This window comes from Chiloscyllium punctatum, chromosome 1 (assembly GCF_047496795.1).
Source record: "Chiloscyllium punctatum isolate Juve2018m chromosome 1, sChiPun1.3, whole genome shotgun sequence".
NCBI classification, from domain to species: Eukaryota; Metazoa; Chordata; class Chondrichthyes; order Orectolobiformes; family Hemiscylliidae; genus Chiloscyllium; species Chiloscyllium punctatum.
The window spans coordinates 39,006,757-39,021,875 of record NC_092739.1 but is presented as its reverse complement, the minus strand read 5'-3'; the positions used below and the strand labels follow the sequence as shown (position 1 = coordinate 39,021,875).

The following is a 15,119-nucleotide window of genomic DNA, read 5'->3' as shown; positions in this document are numbered from 1 at the left end:
CACCACCTATTTTGGTATCATTTGCAAACTTAGTGACACAAGCACTATTTTCAACTATCACTGTACTGCCAAAAAACAATTAAAAAGGCATGTTGCCTACCAGACGATGTGAAATAGTGTGGTGTGAATTTCAGTGATCCTTGGAATGTAAGTCATATGTCCCAATGACTGGCAGAGATTACCAAAAAGCCTATCCCTTCACAATAGGCAATGTACTGATTGTATTCAAGCAGCACATTCTTGCAAAGCTCAGAATAAAATACCTAACATTAGATGTGAATCCACAATAGAGCTCATTTACTGAGTAGTCCCATGTATGCTAAAAATTGCATGATAACCAATTTAAACTTATCATTTGGGTTTGCATTGAGGCTCATGTATGCTTCTTGGAGATATAAATATTCCTACAGGTAAAGCTGTCCTTTTCAGAAAAACATATATCCAGGCATTTTGCCTTTTTCAGAATTAAGCAAAAGCATGGGGTCAGTAGTTCCCTGATTCATTCTCCACAACAAAGCCTTGACCACGCAAAGTCAATCTGCAAACTAATCAGCAGCGTTTTCTCAGGCAGTTAAAACTGTTAGCCCCTTTAGTGTTCTTGACTCTGTTTTGCTGAGTGCAACATGAACGGTTTCTACAGCATGTCTCTTTTGCCAACAATGTTCGATTTCTGGACTATCAAAAAGCAGATACTATTAAAAGATACATCCGGTTCCAAGATGTTTTTAAGTTAAATATAACTTTCATACTTGGTAATTGGATCTACTCCTCATACAATAAGCTAAGAAACATGAAGATGATAAATCGCTGAATGAAACTGAGAAGGATCACATTTTTCTTCTTCATCCATGGAATGTGGGCATCACTGATTGGACCAACACTTATTGCCAATCCCCAATTGTCTTTGACAAGGTGGTAGTGATCTGCTTCTTGGACAACTGCAGTCCATTTGCTTTGGGTAAGCCCCCAATATCACTGGGTAGACATTCCAAGGATTTTGAACAGCCACACTGAAGAAATGTCAATGTATTTCCAAGTCAATATGTTAGGTGGCTTTGAGGGAAATTTGCAGGATGCGGTTATCCCTTGTATTTTATGCACTTGACCTTTTAGAATGGTAGGGATTGTGAGTTTGAAAGGTGCTACTGAAGGAGCCTTTGTGATTTTGCCATTCAGCTTCTAGATGGTACACATTGCTGCTACTGAGAATCAGTGATGGAGTGACTGAATGTTTCTAAATGTGGTTTCAATCAATGTGGTTGCCTTGACCTGGATGGTGCCAAGTTTCTTGACTGTTGTTGGAGTTGCACTCATGTCATCACGTTTCTGACTGGTGTCTCTAAATAGTGGACAGGTTTTGCTGGGTAAGATGATACGTTGCTTACAGCTGTATTCTAGCGTCTGACCTGTTTTTTTAGCCAGTGTATTTGTACAGCCAGTCTAGTCAGTTTCTGGTCAATGATAATCTCCAAGATGTTGGTAGGACTCAGTGATGGTGATACCATTGAATGTCAAAGGGAGATGGTTTGATTCTCTGCTTTGGAGATAATCATTGCTTGCAGTTGTGTGGTGCAACGTTACTTGCCATATGTCATCCCAAGCCTGGATATTGTCTAGGTCCTGCTATATGTGGGCGTGTACTCTCTTCAGTGTTTGAGCAGTCGTGAATGGTACTGAACATTGTGCAATCATCAGAGAACATCCCCACTTCTGACCTTATAATGGAAGGAAGGTCATTGATGAAGCTGCTGAAGATAGTTGGGCCCAGGACACCACCATGAGGAACTCCTGCAAAGTGGTTCCAGAGCTGAGATGACCGACCTCCAAACACCACAACTATCTTCCTTATAACTTAACCAGCAGTTCATTCTTTTCAAGATTAACATTGACTTCAGTTTTGCTAGAACTGCTTGATGCCACACTTGAATGAAAATATTAATTGAAACATGTGCACAATGTGATGTGAAATGCTTAAATGCTGTAATTTTGGACAGCTAACTTTTTATATTTTCTATTGGAAGTTAAACAGTTAAATAAGCTATGATCAGATGCCTTTGGCACTTTTCCCTTCATTGATCTTCCCTTTTCTATTTTTACCAATTTCTTTTGGTTGAATAACCTCCATCCTTAACAGAAAATTAAACAAGAAATCAATTGCAACAAGCACACAGAACTTGTAGAAATGTTTGTGTAGCCACACTCTTGTGGTCATATTTTTATTTGTTCTTTAATTTTCCCTTGAGGATGAAAGTGATTTCAAGCAAAGGGAATTGATTGATGAAGATAAGTAATCCGAGAAAATTATCCAGAGTTTGAACAGTGGGAGAGAGAATGAAGAATCACCTTACTTGGTTGTTACCACAGACTGGACTATTGCTTGTTTATCTAGAAACGTATGAGAACTGTTGCTGATTTTAACAGATAGGCTATTTCAATTCATTTTTCGCCCAATCTGCCATAATAAATATTCCTGCTGTGAATTGATCTCCAGTGTTCATGCATTTGTGTCAATATACTTTCCTGTTTGTGGAGAGTGCAGTGATACATAATTAGATGTGATAAAGCAATGATGTTATTGCTGTGACATTGACTCAATATCCCTGTGTGATTTACATCACTGTTGATCCATAACATGAAAAGTACAGTGTCATATTCTGCTGAAACCCAAACCTCTACTGGTTTTCTTTTCATTTGTGCATTCAGACTGTTTAACAGCATGCTGAAAAGAGTTTTGTTTCTCTCTGGTAAGCACAATGCTGTTCTGAAATGCTTTTTATTGATCAATACCTTCACAAATAGGCCTATGTCAATTATTGCTATTTTGTGTAGGAATACACAATACAAAGAAACAGTAAAATAATTATCAAATGTTTGCAAAAAATCTATAATTGCATATTCAGAAAGGAAACAAATCACAATGTGATTACTTGAATACTTTCATGGCTATTCATATCTGTGATTACTTTTGTACCAAACAAAATTTATTTGCCAGTAACATGATTCCAATTTACAAAATCATGTGACCAAATAGTTTTGCAAAGTAAGTCACAGAACATAATTCAGCTGGAAATATCAAATGAGATTGAAAATTTATATGAACTGTCTCTTTCCTTTGGAAGCTTTTCTCACCGTCCTATTGGATGGCTAGAAGTTACCTTTTATATAGACGGGGCTCAGTAATACTCTTGTGTAGTTTTCATACTATTTTCTTCTATTATCTTCTTCCTCTTGCTCAATTGTTTTTCCATTTTTAGAAGTAATTATTTGGTTATGCTACTGATTGTTAAAAAAGAAATTGTTTTCTCTCCAACCTGACTTGTCACTCATTATGTATTTATGTACTTTAATATTATCGACATAATTCAGCCCAGTCAAACTAGAATTAGAAAAACAATCTGATATCTTTGGTTAAAATCTATCATTGATGTTTCCCACAAGAATTTGTATATATTTCCTTTGTCTATAAACTTTGCTTCAATTCGTATTTGCATGTTAGTTCTTGCAACAGATGTGATTTAACAGCTAATTAAAAAAATCTCAGGAATGCTTGAGTTTTGTAATTCAGATAACATTCAGCTATCTCACTTTGATCTACCATCAGATAACTCAAAAATTACATTGTTATTTATCTTGGTTTCTTCAAGTAAACCAATCATTTTGGACAAAAATGTTCAATTACCAAAAGACTGGCTTTAGCACATCAAGAATATAAACATATTTAAATGGTGCAATTTAACCAGGAAGAATTAATCAATTAAGGGAAAAGAAATTAGATATTTTTATCAGAGTTTGAAAAAAGCAAACTTGAACTAATTTTCAAAGCATTTGTAATAAATGAAGTTGGGAAAAATTAGCAAAGGACTTTAGCACTTTATCATTGCTCACTAATGATTGCTCAGTGTTCAGTACCATCTATGATAAATAATATTCATGCCACACTAGTGCCACATTCATGCCACCTTCAACAAGAGAGGATCTGGCCATCTCCTATTGGCATTCAATGACATTAATATCATTGAATCTCTTACCATTAAAGTCCTGAAGATTGCCACATACCAAAAGATTAACTGGGCCAGTTATGCAAATACCCTGGATAAATGAAAGCAGGTCAGAGGCTGGGAATTCTGTAACAAATAATTCACCTTCGAATTCCCTAAAGCTTAGTCATCATCTAGAAGGCACATGCCTTACATGTGTTGGAATTCACTCCTCCAGGACAATGGCTTGCACAGCCTAAAAAAAAATGCACCATAGCAACTTGCCAAAATTATTTCAAAGCAAGTTCCAAACCTGTGGCCTCTACTGCCTTGCAGAACAAAGACAGCAGGTGCGTAGCAATACCAATGCCATTGCCATTCACCTCAAAGCCACAAACCATTTTGACTTGGAACTATATCATTGTTTGTTCACTTTGACTACGTACCCTTCCTAATGTAACTGAGGTGGATCTGTACTACATGGTCCACAGCAATTCAAAAAGGCGACTCAGCACCACTTTCTCATTGGTAGTTGGGAATGGACAACAATGATGGGATAGTATTGGCATTCATATCCTGTAAATAATATGAAACAAATATTCCAAATAAATTTTAATAATATCTTTACCTAGCATTGCAAAAGTTACACAAATTAGCTTACAAATGTAGGTTTAGTTGTATAAAAGGAAAGTATGTGTGAACCTATTAGATAAAGATTACATTTAAATAAATTCATTTCCTTCAAATACAGATGGTTCAGTGGATTTAACTGGGAAGGATTGAAAGCCAGAACGTTACCGTCACCTTTAAAAAGAGAGGTACTTTGCTTATTATTATTGTCCTTATGATGTAATATGTCATGATTTTGCACATTATTGTACTCTGTTATATTGTTTCTGTCAAAAATAAGTAGTTTACAATGGGGGGTAAGTAACTGACTAAACAATTAGCTGTTTATCTATTGGTAAACCAACAGTGAAGAGCCATTTGCTACTACTGTAACCTATGAGACAGGATGAGCTGTGGAATCAGGTCCAATTTAGATTGATAATTCAAAAATGGTAGCTAGGGTGAGGTTTCCAATTCCATTCACATTAATCAATGCAAACGTTGCAGAGAGAAGCAAAGGTTTCTTCACTACCAAAGCATTCTTGAAAAACTGGCAGCATTTTTAATGGAATTGGCAATCTCATTCAGAAAAGCAGTAATCGTCACTGGCATAGGATCTGGGCACACTTGACTGTTTAAATCAACAAGGTAAAAACAATGACTGCAGATGCTGGAAACCAAATACTGGATTAGTGGTGCTGGAAGAGCACAGCAGTTCAGGCAGCATCCAACGAGCAGCGAAATCGACGTTTTGGGCAAAAGCCCTTCATCAGGAATAAAACAGGTTTATTCCTGATGAAGGGCTTTTGCCCGAAATGTCAATTTCGCTGCTCGTTGGATGTTGCCTGAACTGCTGTGCTCTTCCAGCACCACTAATCCAACACTTGACTGTTGCAGAAGAGGATAATCTTGATTAGATTAAATTGCCTACAGTGTGGAAACAGGCCCTTCGGCCCAACAAATCCACACCGACCCTCAATCTATTGGGATCTAGGTTAAAGAGTATTGGTGAAATGCTGGAGAAACTCAGCAGGTCTGACAGCAGAGAAACAGAGTTAACGTTTGAGTCTGGTATGACTTCTTCAGAACTTCAGTTCTGCAATAGTCTCTCTGGCCTTTTCTGTTTTTCTTTCAGATTTACAGCATCCACAATATTTTGATTCTTCCGCAGAAGATGACTTACTATGACTCTGATTGCAATTTACCATCCCAGTGAATATCTGATACTGTCACTGGGAAGAGTGAAATGCTGGAGATCAGAGTCGAGAGTATGGTGCTGTAAAAGCATAGCAGGTCAGGCAGCAACTGAGGAGCAGGAGAATTGATGTTTCTGTCATATGCCCTTCATCAGGATTGAGGCTTATGGGCCAGGGGGCAAAGAGATAAATGGGAGGGGGGTGGAGCTGGAGGGAAGTTAGCTGGGAATGTGATAGGGAGATGAAGGTGGACGGGGGGGAAACGTGTGATAGGTCAGAGAGGAGGGTAGAGCATATAGGTGGGAAGGAAGTTGGATAGGTCAGGAAGAGGGTGGTGCTGAGTTAGTGGCTTGGGACTTTGATAAGGTGGGGGGAGGGGAAGTGAAGATACTGGTGAAATCCATATTAATCCCATGTGGTTGCAGGGTCCCAAAGCGGAAGCTGAAGCATTCTTCCTCCAGGTATCGGGTGGTTAGGGTTTTGTGATGGAGGAGGCCCAGGACCTGCATCTCCTTGGTGGAGTGGGAGGGGAAGTTAAAGTGTTCAGCCATGGAGCAGTGGGGTTAGTTGGTGCGGGTGTCCCAGAGATGTTCTCTGAAAAGATCTGCAAGTTGGTGTACTGTCTGCCCGATGTAGAGGAGACCACATTGGGTGTAACGGACACAGTAGATGACGTGTGTGGAAGTACAGGTAAATTTCTGTCAGATGTGGAAGGATCCTTTAGGGCCTTGGACAGAGGTGAGAGGGGAGGTGTGGGTGCAGGTTTGGCACTTCCTGTGATGGCAGGAGAAGGTGCCAGGAGTTGGGTGTGGGTTGGTGGAGGTAGGTGGATCTGACAAGGGAGTCGCGGAGGGAATGGTCTCTCCAAAATGCAGATATGGGTGGGAGGGAAATATACCCCTAGTGGTGGGGTCTGTTTGTAGGTTGCAGAAGTGGCAGAGGATGATGCATTGTATCTGGAGGTTGGTGGGGTAGAAGGTGAGGACCAGGGGGTTCTTTCCTTGTTGCGTTGGAAGAGGTGGTGTTCAAGGGCTGAGGTGTGGGAAATGGCGGAGAGATGCTGGAGGGCATCGTCAATCACGTAGGAGGGGAAATTGCAGTTTTTGAAGAAGGAGGCCATCTTGGATGTTTTGTGGTGGAATTGGTTGTCCTGGGAGCAGATGCGGTGAAGGCAGATGAATTGGGAATAAGGGATGGCATTTTTACATGAGGCAGGATGGGTGGAGGTGGAGTCTAGGTAGCTGTGGGAGTCAGTGGGTTTGTACTAGATGTCCATGTTTAGTTAGCCGCCAGAGATGGAGATGGAGAGTTCTAGGAAGGGGAGCAAGATGTCCAAAATGGTCCAGGTGAATTTGAGGTTGGGGTGGAAAATGTTAGTGAATTTGATGAACCGTTCAACCTCCATGTGAGAGCACGAGGTAGCACCAATACAGTCATCGATGTCATGGAGGAAAAGCTGGGGAATGATGCCAGTATAGTTGTAGAAGATAGACTGTTCCACTTACCCAAAGAAGAGGCAGGCATAGCTGGGGCCCATGCGGGTGCTCATGGCGACCCCCTTGGTTTGGAGGAAGTGGGAGGATTGGAAGGAGAAGTTGTTGAGGGTGAGGACCAGTTCAGCCAGGCAAATGAGAATGTCAGTGGAAGTGTACTGGTTGGGTTGGCGTGACAGGAAGAAACGGAGCGCTTGGAGGCCTTCATCATGGAATCAATTTTAAGCATTGAGCTTTCATCAATGAGTGTGCATTGGTTACCTTCCTCATGCTGGAGTGGCTTGTGCCTCATTTACAATTACCTGAGGATATAGCAATGCAACATACTGAACCCCAACTGACACAATATGAGATAACTTGCCTGTGTACCACTCCATGCCATTGTGCAGGGAATAAAAATGGAGAAAGAGAGTCAGTGCATTAGTTTTGAAGGAGTGATAAGTCTACTAACTCCATTTTGAAATCCTTAGTGTTGATTTTCCTAAGATCAGGTCATTGAAATACAAAATACAAATTGCCTATTAAGAACACTAATGTCTTCATTCATGTTGTTCAAAAGAAATAATCATATAATGGATTAGATTAGATTCCCTACAGTGTGGAAACAGGCCCTTCGGCCCAACCAGTCCACACCCACTCTCCGAAGAGCAACCCACCCAAACCCATTTCACACTAATTAATGCACCAAACACTATGGGCAATTTAGCATGGCCAATTCACGTGACCTGCACATCTTTGGACTGTGGGAGGAAACTGGAGAACCCAGAGGAAACCCACGCAGACACGGGGAGAATATGCAAACTCCACACAGTCACCAGTACATTATTAAATTTACAGACCACAGTTTAAACTTCTTTGTTACAATGATTTCTCCATTATGTAAACTTATGTGGAAAAAGTAATGGTCAATGAAGGGGAGATTTTGAAAATTCAGTTTCTGCAAAAAGGATATTGGAACAGAGAACTTATAACTGTCAGGATACACAGAACCAGATGTGGCATTTTTCTTTCATTGGCTACTGGAGCTTTTTAAGATGATGAACTATAAAGAAGCATTTTCACTCGGTGGGGCGAATCAATGGGTCATGAACATAAGGTAGTAACTAATCAATCCGGTAAGAAAGCGCTTTGTTTTGCTCAGAGAGTATGGTTAAAACATGGAACTTGCTAATGATGCAAATAACACAGGTACATTTAAGGGGAAATGAGGTAAGTATGTGAGGGGGAAAGGAATAAGGTGACACTGATCAGAGCTTGATGATGTCAGAGGCTTGTCAGAGCATAAATACCAGGACAGCCAAATTGAATCAAGTAGCCTACTTTTAAACTGTAAATTATATTAACTTTTTCTTATGGTATCTATTTAAATGAATGAATTAACACACCAACATATTTGGTAAAGACAGAAACACTGTTAATTGTTGAGTTAAGATGCGACACTTTATGTATCAGATGGAAGAGGCTGATGGCCCAAGAATGCCAAGTCTAACTTTTTTTGCCGGGTTACTGATGGAACCATTAATAACTAACATAACAATTTAATAGCAGTGTCTTTTTCAGGATGGGGTCCTTCCGAGTAATACATTTTCCCTTTTTTCCAAGCTTAAAGGTCCAACAGATTATAGATACTTCGACACTTATCCTCCTGATAAGGATATTCCCCCAGATGAACTTTCAGGTTGGGACAAGGATTTCTAAATCAATGCCAAGTCACGTACTGCAAGAAGACTCCAACTGTTACCCTTACTCAATGATCATACACAATTTCATGTTCAATGGTATTAACAGAAACTAACCAGCAGGAGCATCTACAGAATAAAGAATTAACAATCGATATCATCAAGAAGGAAAGAAATTACTTAAAAAATTTTAAGAAATCAGTAAAAGTTTCTTCTGGTATTATCTTAACTAGAAAAACATTTTCTATTTAAATAGTTGCTATGAGTCAAAACGTGGCTTGTACAAATAATTCTTTCAGCTGTAGTAAAGATGGTTGCACTCAGTGGGCAGGAGCAAGTGGGGATGTTGAATAGCCAGGATAAACAGTTGTACAGCTGCAGTCAGTAGCAGTATTTGTGCTGCAGCCTTTCTTCCCAGTATGCACATGCCAAGATTTCCAAGCCACCACATCTTTGATCACACAGAAGTTTTGTTTTTATATTAAGACCTCACAGACTTTCTACACATGATGCTGATTTCACCTGCAGAGTATGTTTTTGGTGAACTGTGTACAATCATGTTCCTTCCTGGTTTGGCGATAATATCATTTCCTGAAAGGTTACCCTGACAAGCCACTTCAGAACCTTGTATATTTCAATTAGATAACCTCTCATTGTTCTAAACTCCAGGGAACATAGGCCCAATTTAGCAATTCATCATTAGAATGATCTTTTCATCCAAATGCTAATCTAGTGAACCTTCTGTGTACTGCCTCCAGTACAAATACAGGTGTATCCTTCCTTAAAGATGAAGGCCAAAACTACACACTGTGCTCTATAAGTGGTCACACCAATGTGCTGTTATATAGAAGAAATTATTGTACTCCACGCCCAATGCAATAAAGGCAAATGTGCCATCTTGTATCAAAGTTCTTGTAAGGTTCCCTTGAAGTGGTCATTTTTTAAAGCAGATCACGAAGTTAGTTGCTTGCAGTTTTATAACTAGGAGGTTGGTTTTCTATACTGGAAGACTTAAAAAGGAACAGTCTGGACATCTCATGATGTTGCAGCTTCTGGTTTTAAGGCATAAATATTGGTACCTTTGCTGCTTCTGTTATTTGTTGTGTTGTTTGCAGCCTCAATGATTTCTCCCTGGTTCTTGAAATAAATTTTAAAATCTGTACCAGATGACACATGACAAGTACTTCTTTTACCCATCCAGAATGTTTTGAGATTAGAAACCATCGCTACACAATTGAGAATGCATAAAGGTCATTCTCATCTACTCACAAAGTAGCTTCTTTGTAGTTTCTATTTGCTAAATTTTGTATTCAAAAACAGGGAGCCCATAAATTCTGGGTTTGTGTAAGAATACAAAAAAAATGGGAACAGTGAATTCCACAAATAGGTTTTATTTGTATATTCCTATTTAAGGAAAGCACCTTAATTGTTTTTCTACTAGAGACTCAAAATACTTCAAATTTCAAAGTCTTCTGACTCTAAGCAGCCACCTTAAGTAGCACATCAGTGTCCACTTACAATAAAATTAGTTCTGGAGGATTCCAAACAGATTACAGTTCATGTTATAAAAGTTAAATATAATATATGCCTGTCATGGACAAAACAAATTGTCAAGACATCGTTAATAATAGGTTCCAGCATCTTTCTAATGTTAGTCTAACTGAACTGTAGTTCCTGGTTATTTCTCCACCTCCTTTCTTGAAAAAGTGGTGTTACATTTGTCAAATTTAAACTGAATGTAATCCAGGTGGGTGCAGCTGCCAAGATCCTGAAAGAAAGATTTGGCATTTTTAAAGATTGTTGCCTCCCCAATAGAAAATGGACCATAGGAACAATACCTGGAATCTAATGGAATGGAACACAAGGACATTCCTAAACATTCTAATGCTGGTCACATACCAGATTTTATAACAGCATGGAGCAAGTGACTATTGAAGAAGTGTCTATAATGGTGTAGCTACCTGCTGGGCCCCACAAAATGGGGTGTCACTCCTCTGGTGTCACAAACTCAGTGGTGCCAGAACTAAAAGAATAACTGGAAATATGGCCCATGGATGTTTGGAACCAATTGTGAACACCGGTGACTGTGAATGGATTATTGTTTTGACATAATATGGGCCATAGGCTTTAATGACTAAGCTAGACATGGTAATCTGATTGTGGAGATGGTTTTTTTTTGTAACTCAGACAGTGTGCTGTACTCTGTCGATCAGTGCTGGAGGGTATGGCATATGATAGGTTAGATCTGCTGAATGTAAAAAAAAACTAATTTATGTCTCAGCCTTAATTATTTGAATATTTGTTTTGACTTGCTTTCCTACTTTTGTTGCTTTCTATAGTGTTGCCTGAAGAGGAAATGGTTGTTTTTAAGTGATATAAATGGTTGTACTTTATTTTGTATTGATTCGCCCATTATGCTTCAGTTGAAATAATAAGGTTCTTCACTTAGAGTCAATTTACTAGGTTCTAAGAAGGTAAAAAAAAATTACAAAAGTCTCGATTAATCCAGAGACTAGCTTTCTTAATGTCTGTTAACTCTAACATACTCCTATAGACAGACGTAGGAATTTGTTCTATCAAGAGATCTGGCATGAGGAGCAGAGGCCTTTTTAATGGGAAAACCAGCTCATAACAAGGATTCTGGGACTTTAGATGACACAAGAATAGGAAACCATAGGCAAACCTCTGTCTTGAATTGTGCATGTCAGGAATGTAAAAATATGATACAGCTTTTCCCCAATGTTTTGGGAGCACCAAAATGATGAAATGTTCCTGGTTATAGAACTGCTTATCTGGAATATCATAATGTTATTTCATGAGCAAATTTGATATTTTAGTTTTCCTGAAAACTCACCAAACCTAATCATAGTGTTTGTACATGTGAATTATATCAAAATGCTGCCCTATAAGATATGGACATGTCTAATCATATTAATGTCAATGTATAAAAGAAATAACAAATATTCAGCATGAAGGTTCAAGGACATTAAGTCCTACTATATTTGCAAACGTGATTTGTATGGAGTATTATTATGGGTGCATCATGTTACCATTAGATTCATTAGCATAGTAAGGAGTACAGTGTATATTGCTTTCCATTCATTGAATTCAGGTTGATCGAGTTTTAAGAATAAACTCCAGTGATGAAGAGTTTTAAGAATACCAGCTGTGAGCATAAATATCAGTAGCGAATCAGAATAAAAATATTATGAAGATAATGTGTGAGATGCTACTTTACAGATATTCAAACAAAATTGTTCAAAAAAACCCCCTAAATTCTAAATTAAGTTCTTGATAAAATGTAAGTTATAGTAAGTTCTAGCTGCTGTTTAAAAATTATAATGAACTATAAATTTAGGTATTTCCATTTGTCAGTGTTAAGAAAAATATGCTTTTGTATTGGAAGTTTTGTTTATATATTTTTAATAAACTTTAGATACAAGAAATGAAACATTGCTTTTTTTATTACAAGTGATTCTGAATACTAAGACAATACAAAAATGCAATATGAATGAAATCCAGTAAAATTCCAAAAACCTTGTCTAAAGTTGAATAAATTTACAGAGAATATCAAACTTCCAAACGGGCCAAAGAAACTTAAACCTCAGCTAAGGGAAGCAAGTAATCATTTCAATTAATAGAACTCATTCTTAACATTCTCTTCCTTTTGTAACTTATTTTTCTCAATTTTTGTTTCATTCTGCAAAATATACATCTGGAAATTAACCTGTATGTCATCATAAAGCAATTGTCTCATAATGCTGCAACATGTCATTTCTAAGCCATCAAGAGTGTATAGGATATTGCCTGGTATAGGAGATTTCAGATTAGATTACCTACAGTGTGGAAACAAGTCCTTCGGCCCAACAAGTCCACACCGACCCGCCGAAGGGCAACCCACCCAGACCCATTCCCTTACACCTAACACTATGGACAATTGAGCATGGACAATTCACCCAACCTAACATCTTTGGACTGTAGGAGGAAACCAGAGCACCTGGAGGCAACCCACACAGATACGGGGAGAATGTACAAACTCCACACAGACAGCTGCTCGAGGTGGGAATTGAACCCGGGTCCCTGGCACTGTGAGGCAGCAGTGCTAACCACTGAGCCACTGTGCCACTCTAAATTGCTTGACCAGGTTTGTTTTCAAGAGGTTGAGGGGTAACCTAATAGCCGTTTATAAGATTGTGAATGGCATGAATAGAGTGGAAAGTTTGAGGCTTTTTCCCAGGGTCCATTATTAGGGGACACAGGTTCAAAGTGCAAGGCAGGGGGAAAGAGATATATGAGGCAAGATTTTTACACAAACGGTGTTGAGTGCCTGGAATGCATTGCCAGAAGAGGTGGTAGAAGCAAACACAATAGCAGCATTCAAAAAGCACCTGGACAAGTACATGGATAAGAAGTGAACAAAGAGATATGGATCCTGTAAGTGAAGACAGTTTTAGTATGGAAAGGCAAAATATGGTGGCACAGGCTTGGAGGGAGGAATGGCCTGTTCTTGTGCTGTATAGTTTTATTGTTCATTGTTCTTAAAAAGATTAGTTTTGGTCTTCAGCAACATTTATTCTGTGCCATAACCTGCCAGCAAAATTATTATCCCAAGATCCCTGGAACTACAGAGAGGAAAAAAATCTCATCCCTGAAGTAGGCAGAAATTTAAGGTGGATCCCAGCTTACATTAAGAGTCTGTTCCATTTGCACCAGCAAAGTAGCTCCATAGGAGCTAAACACGTTGGGACCACTTCCTGAATAGATGGGAGACAGCCTAATTTCTGAGCAAGGGAACATGTTATGGTAACTATTTTATGCTAACAAAACCTGGTCCAAAATACTTTGGTCCAAGTAGATTCACTGGTTTAAATGACATTAATAGTTACCCATAGTTAAATGGCACACCTTGGAAGTCTGCCAAAAGAGAGAGAATATAAAAGAAGACACTGGTAAACAGTCAACTGGCCAGTCAGCACCACCATCATTCTCTTCCAATGTGGGCGGCACGGTGGCACAGTGGTTAGCACTGCTGCCTCACAGCGTCAGAGACCTGGGTTCAATTCCCGCCTCAGGCGACTGACTGTGTGGAGTTTGCACGTTCTCCCCGTGTCTGCTTGGGTTTCCTCCGGGTGCTCCGGTTTCCTCCCACAGTCCAAAGATGTGCAGGTCAGGTGAATTGGCCATGCTAAATAGCCCGTAGTGTTAGGTAAAGGGTAGATGTAGATGTAGGGGTATGGGTGGGTTACGCTTCGGCGGGGCAGTGTGGACTTGTTGGGCCGAAGGGCCTGTTTCCACACTGTAAGTAATCTAAGTCAATACTGTATTAGATTGGTTAAAAAATCACACAACGCTAGGTTATGGTCCAACAGGTTTAATTGGAAGCATTAGCTTTTGGAGCGCTGCTCCTTCATCAGGTGGTTACACTGTTGTCAAAATGCAGGTTTCAAAAGCCTCCCAACCCCCTAACCCATTTGGCTCCCGTTTCTGTCACTCAAGTAGTTTAAATACTGGATCCATTCCAGTATCCAAAATGGCTGATCAGTGGACAGGCCAGAGGGAAGGATACATCAAAAATAAAGCACTGTGGATGCTGGAAATCTGAAATTTAAAAAAAAAATGCTGGAAATATTGAGCAGATCTGACGGCATCTATTGAGTGAATTAATATTCCAGCTCATGACCTATCCCGCTAAATAATTTATTTCTCATCACACCCTCCCACTCCTGCAAAATCAGATGTCACCATTGGATGAGTTAGAAGGTTTGTTCTCCCCAGACGTCTTTATGCATTTGTTCTATTAGAAATCTTTCTTCTGACAATCCCCTTGTGTCCAACATGTATTAAAGGAGAGAATGTGATTAGCAATTCTGGCCATGTCTTCTAAAGCTTAAAAAGAAATGGATACTACATAATGTACTATATTAATGCTTGGTATCTTAAGACCACATCAGCTATTGAGCCATTTCATACCAGAAGGTGCAATGTAGCCAAATAAGACTCAAAAATGGGTTTGGATTTGTGTGTCCAGCCAGAGGTGTGCAGTATGTTTAGAGCAATACAATTGTACTTAATGTCCTGACTGGCTTTCTGTGGCCTTGTGACCCTCACCTCTATTGTAAGTATCTTTCTATACAATCTGTGACAGTCATTAAACAAGCTACTTGA

General features: G+C 39.2%; 1 protein-coding gene across 1 annotated transcript in view; it reads left to right on the top strand.

Moving 5' to 3' along the window:
• prkg2 (protein kinase cGMP-dependent 2) overlaps nucleotides 1-12,321 on the top strand; it is a 104,526-nt gene extending 92,205 nt beyond the window's left edge. Inside the window, exons 18-19 of the mRNA XM_072593938.1 lie at nucleotides 4,729-4,795; nucleotides 8,878-12,321. Coding sequence (XP_072450039.1) covers nucleotides 4,729-4,795; nucleotides 8,878-8,973 — 163 coding nt within the window. The 3' untranslated portion in view covers nucleotides 8,974-12,321. The remainder of the gene's footprint in view (nucleotides 1-4,728; nucleotides 4,796-8,877) is intronic.
• Nucleotides 12,322-15,119: the final 2,798 nt, after the last annotated feature.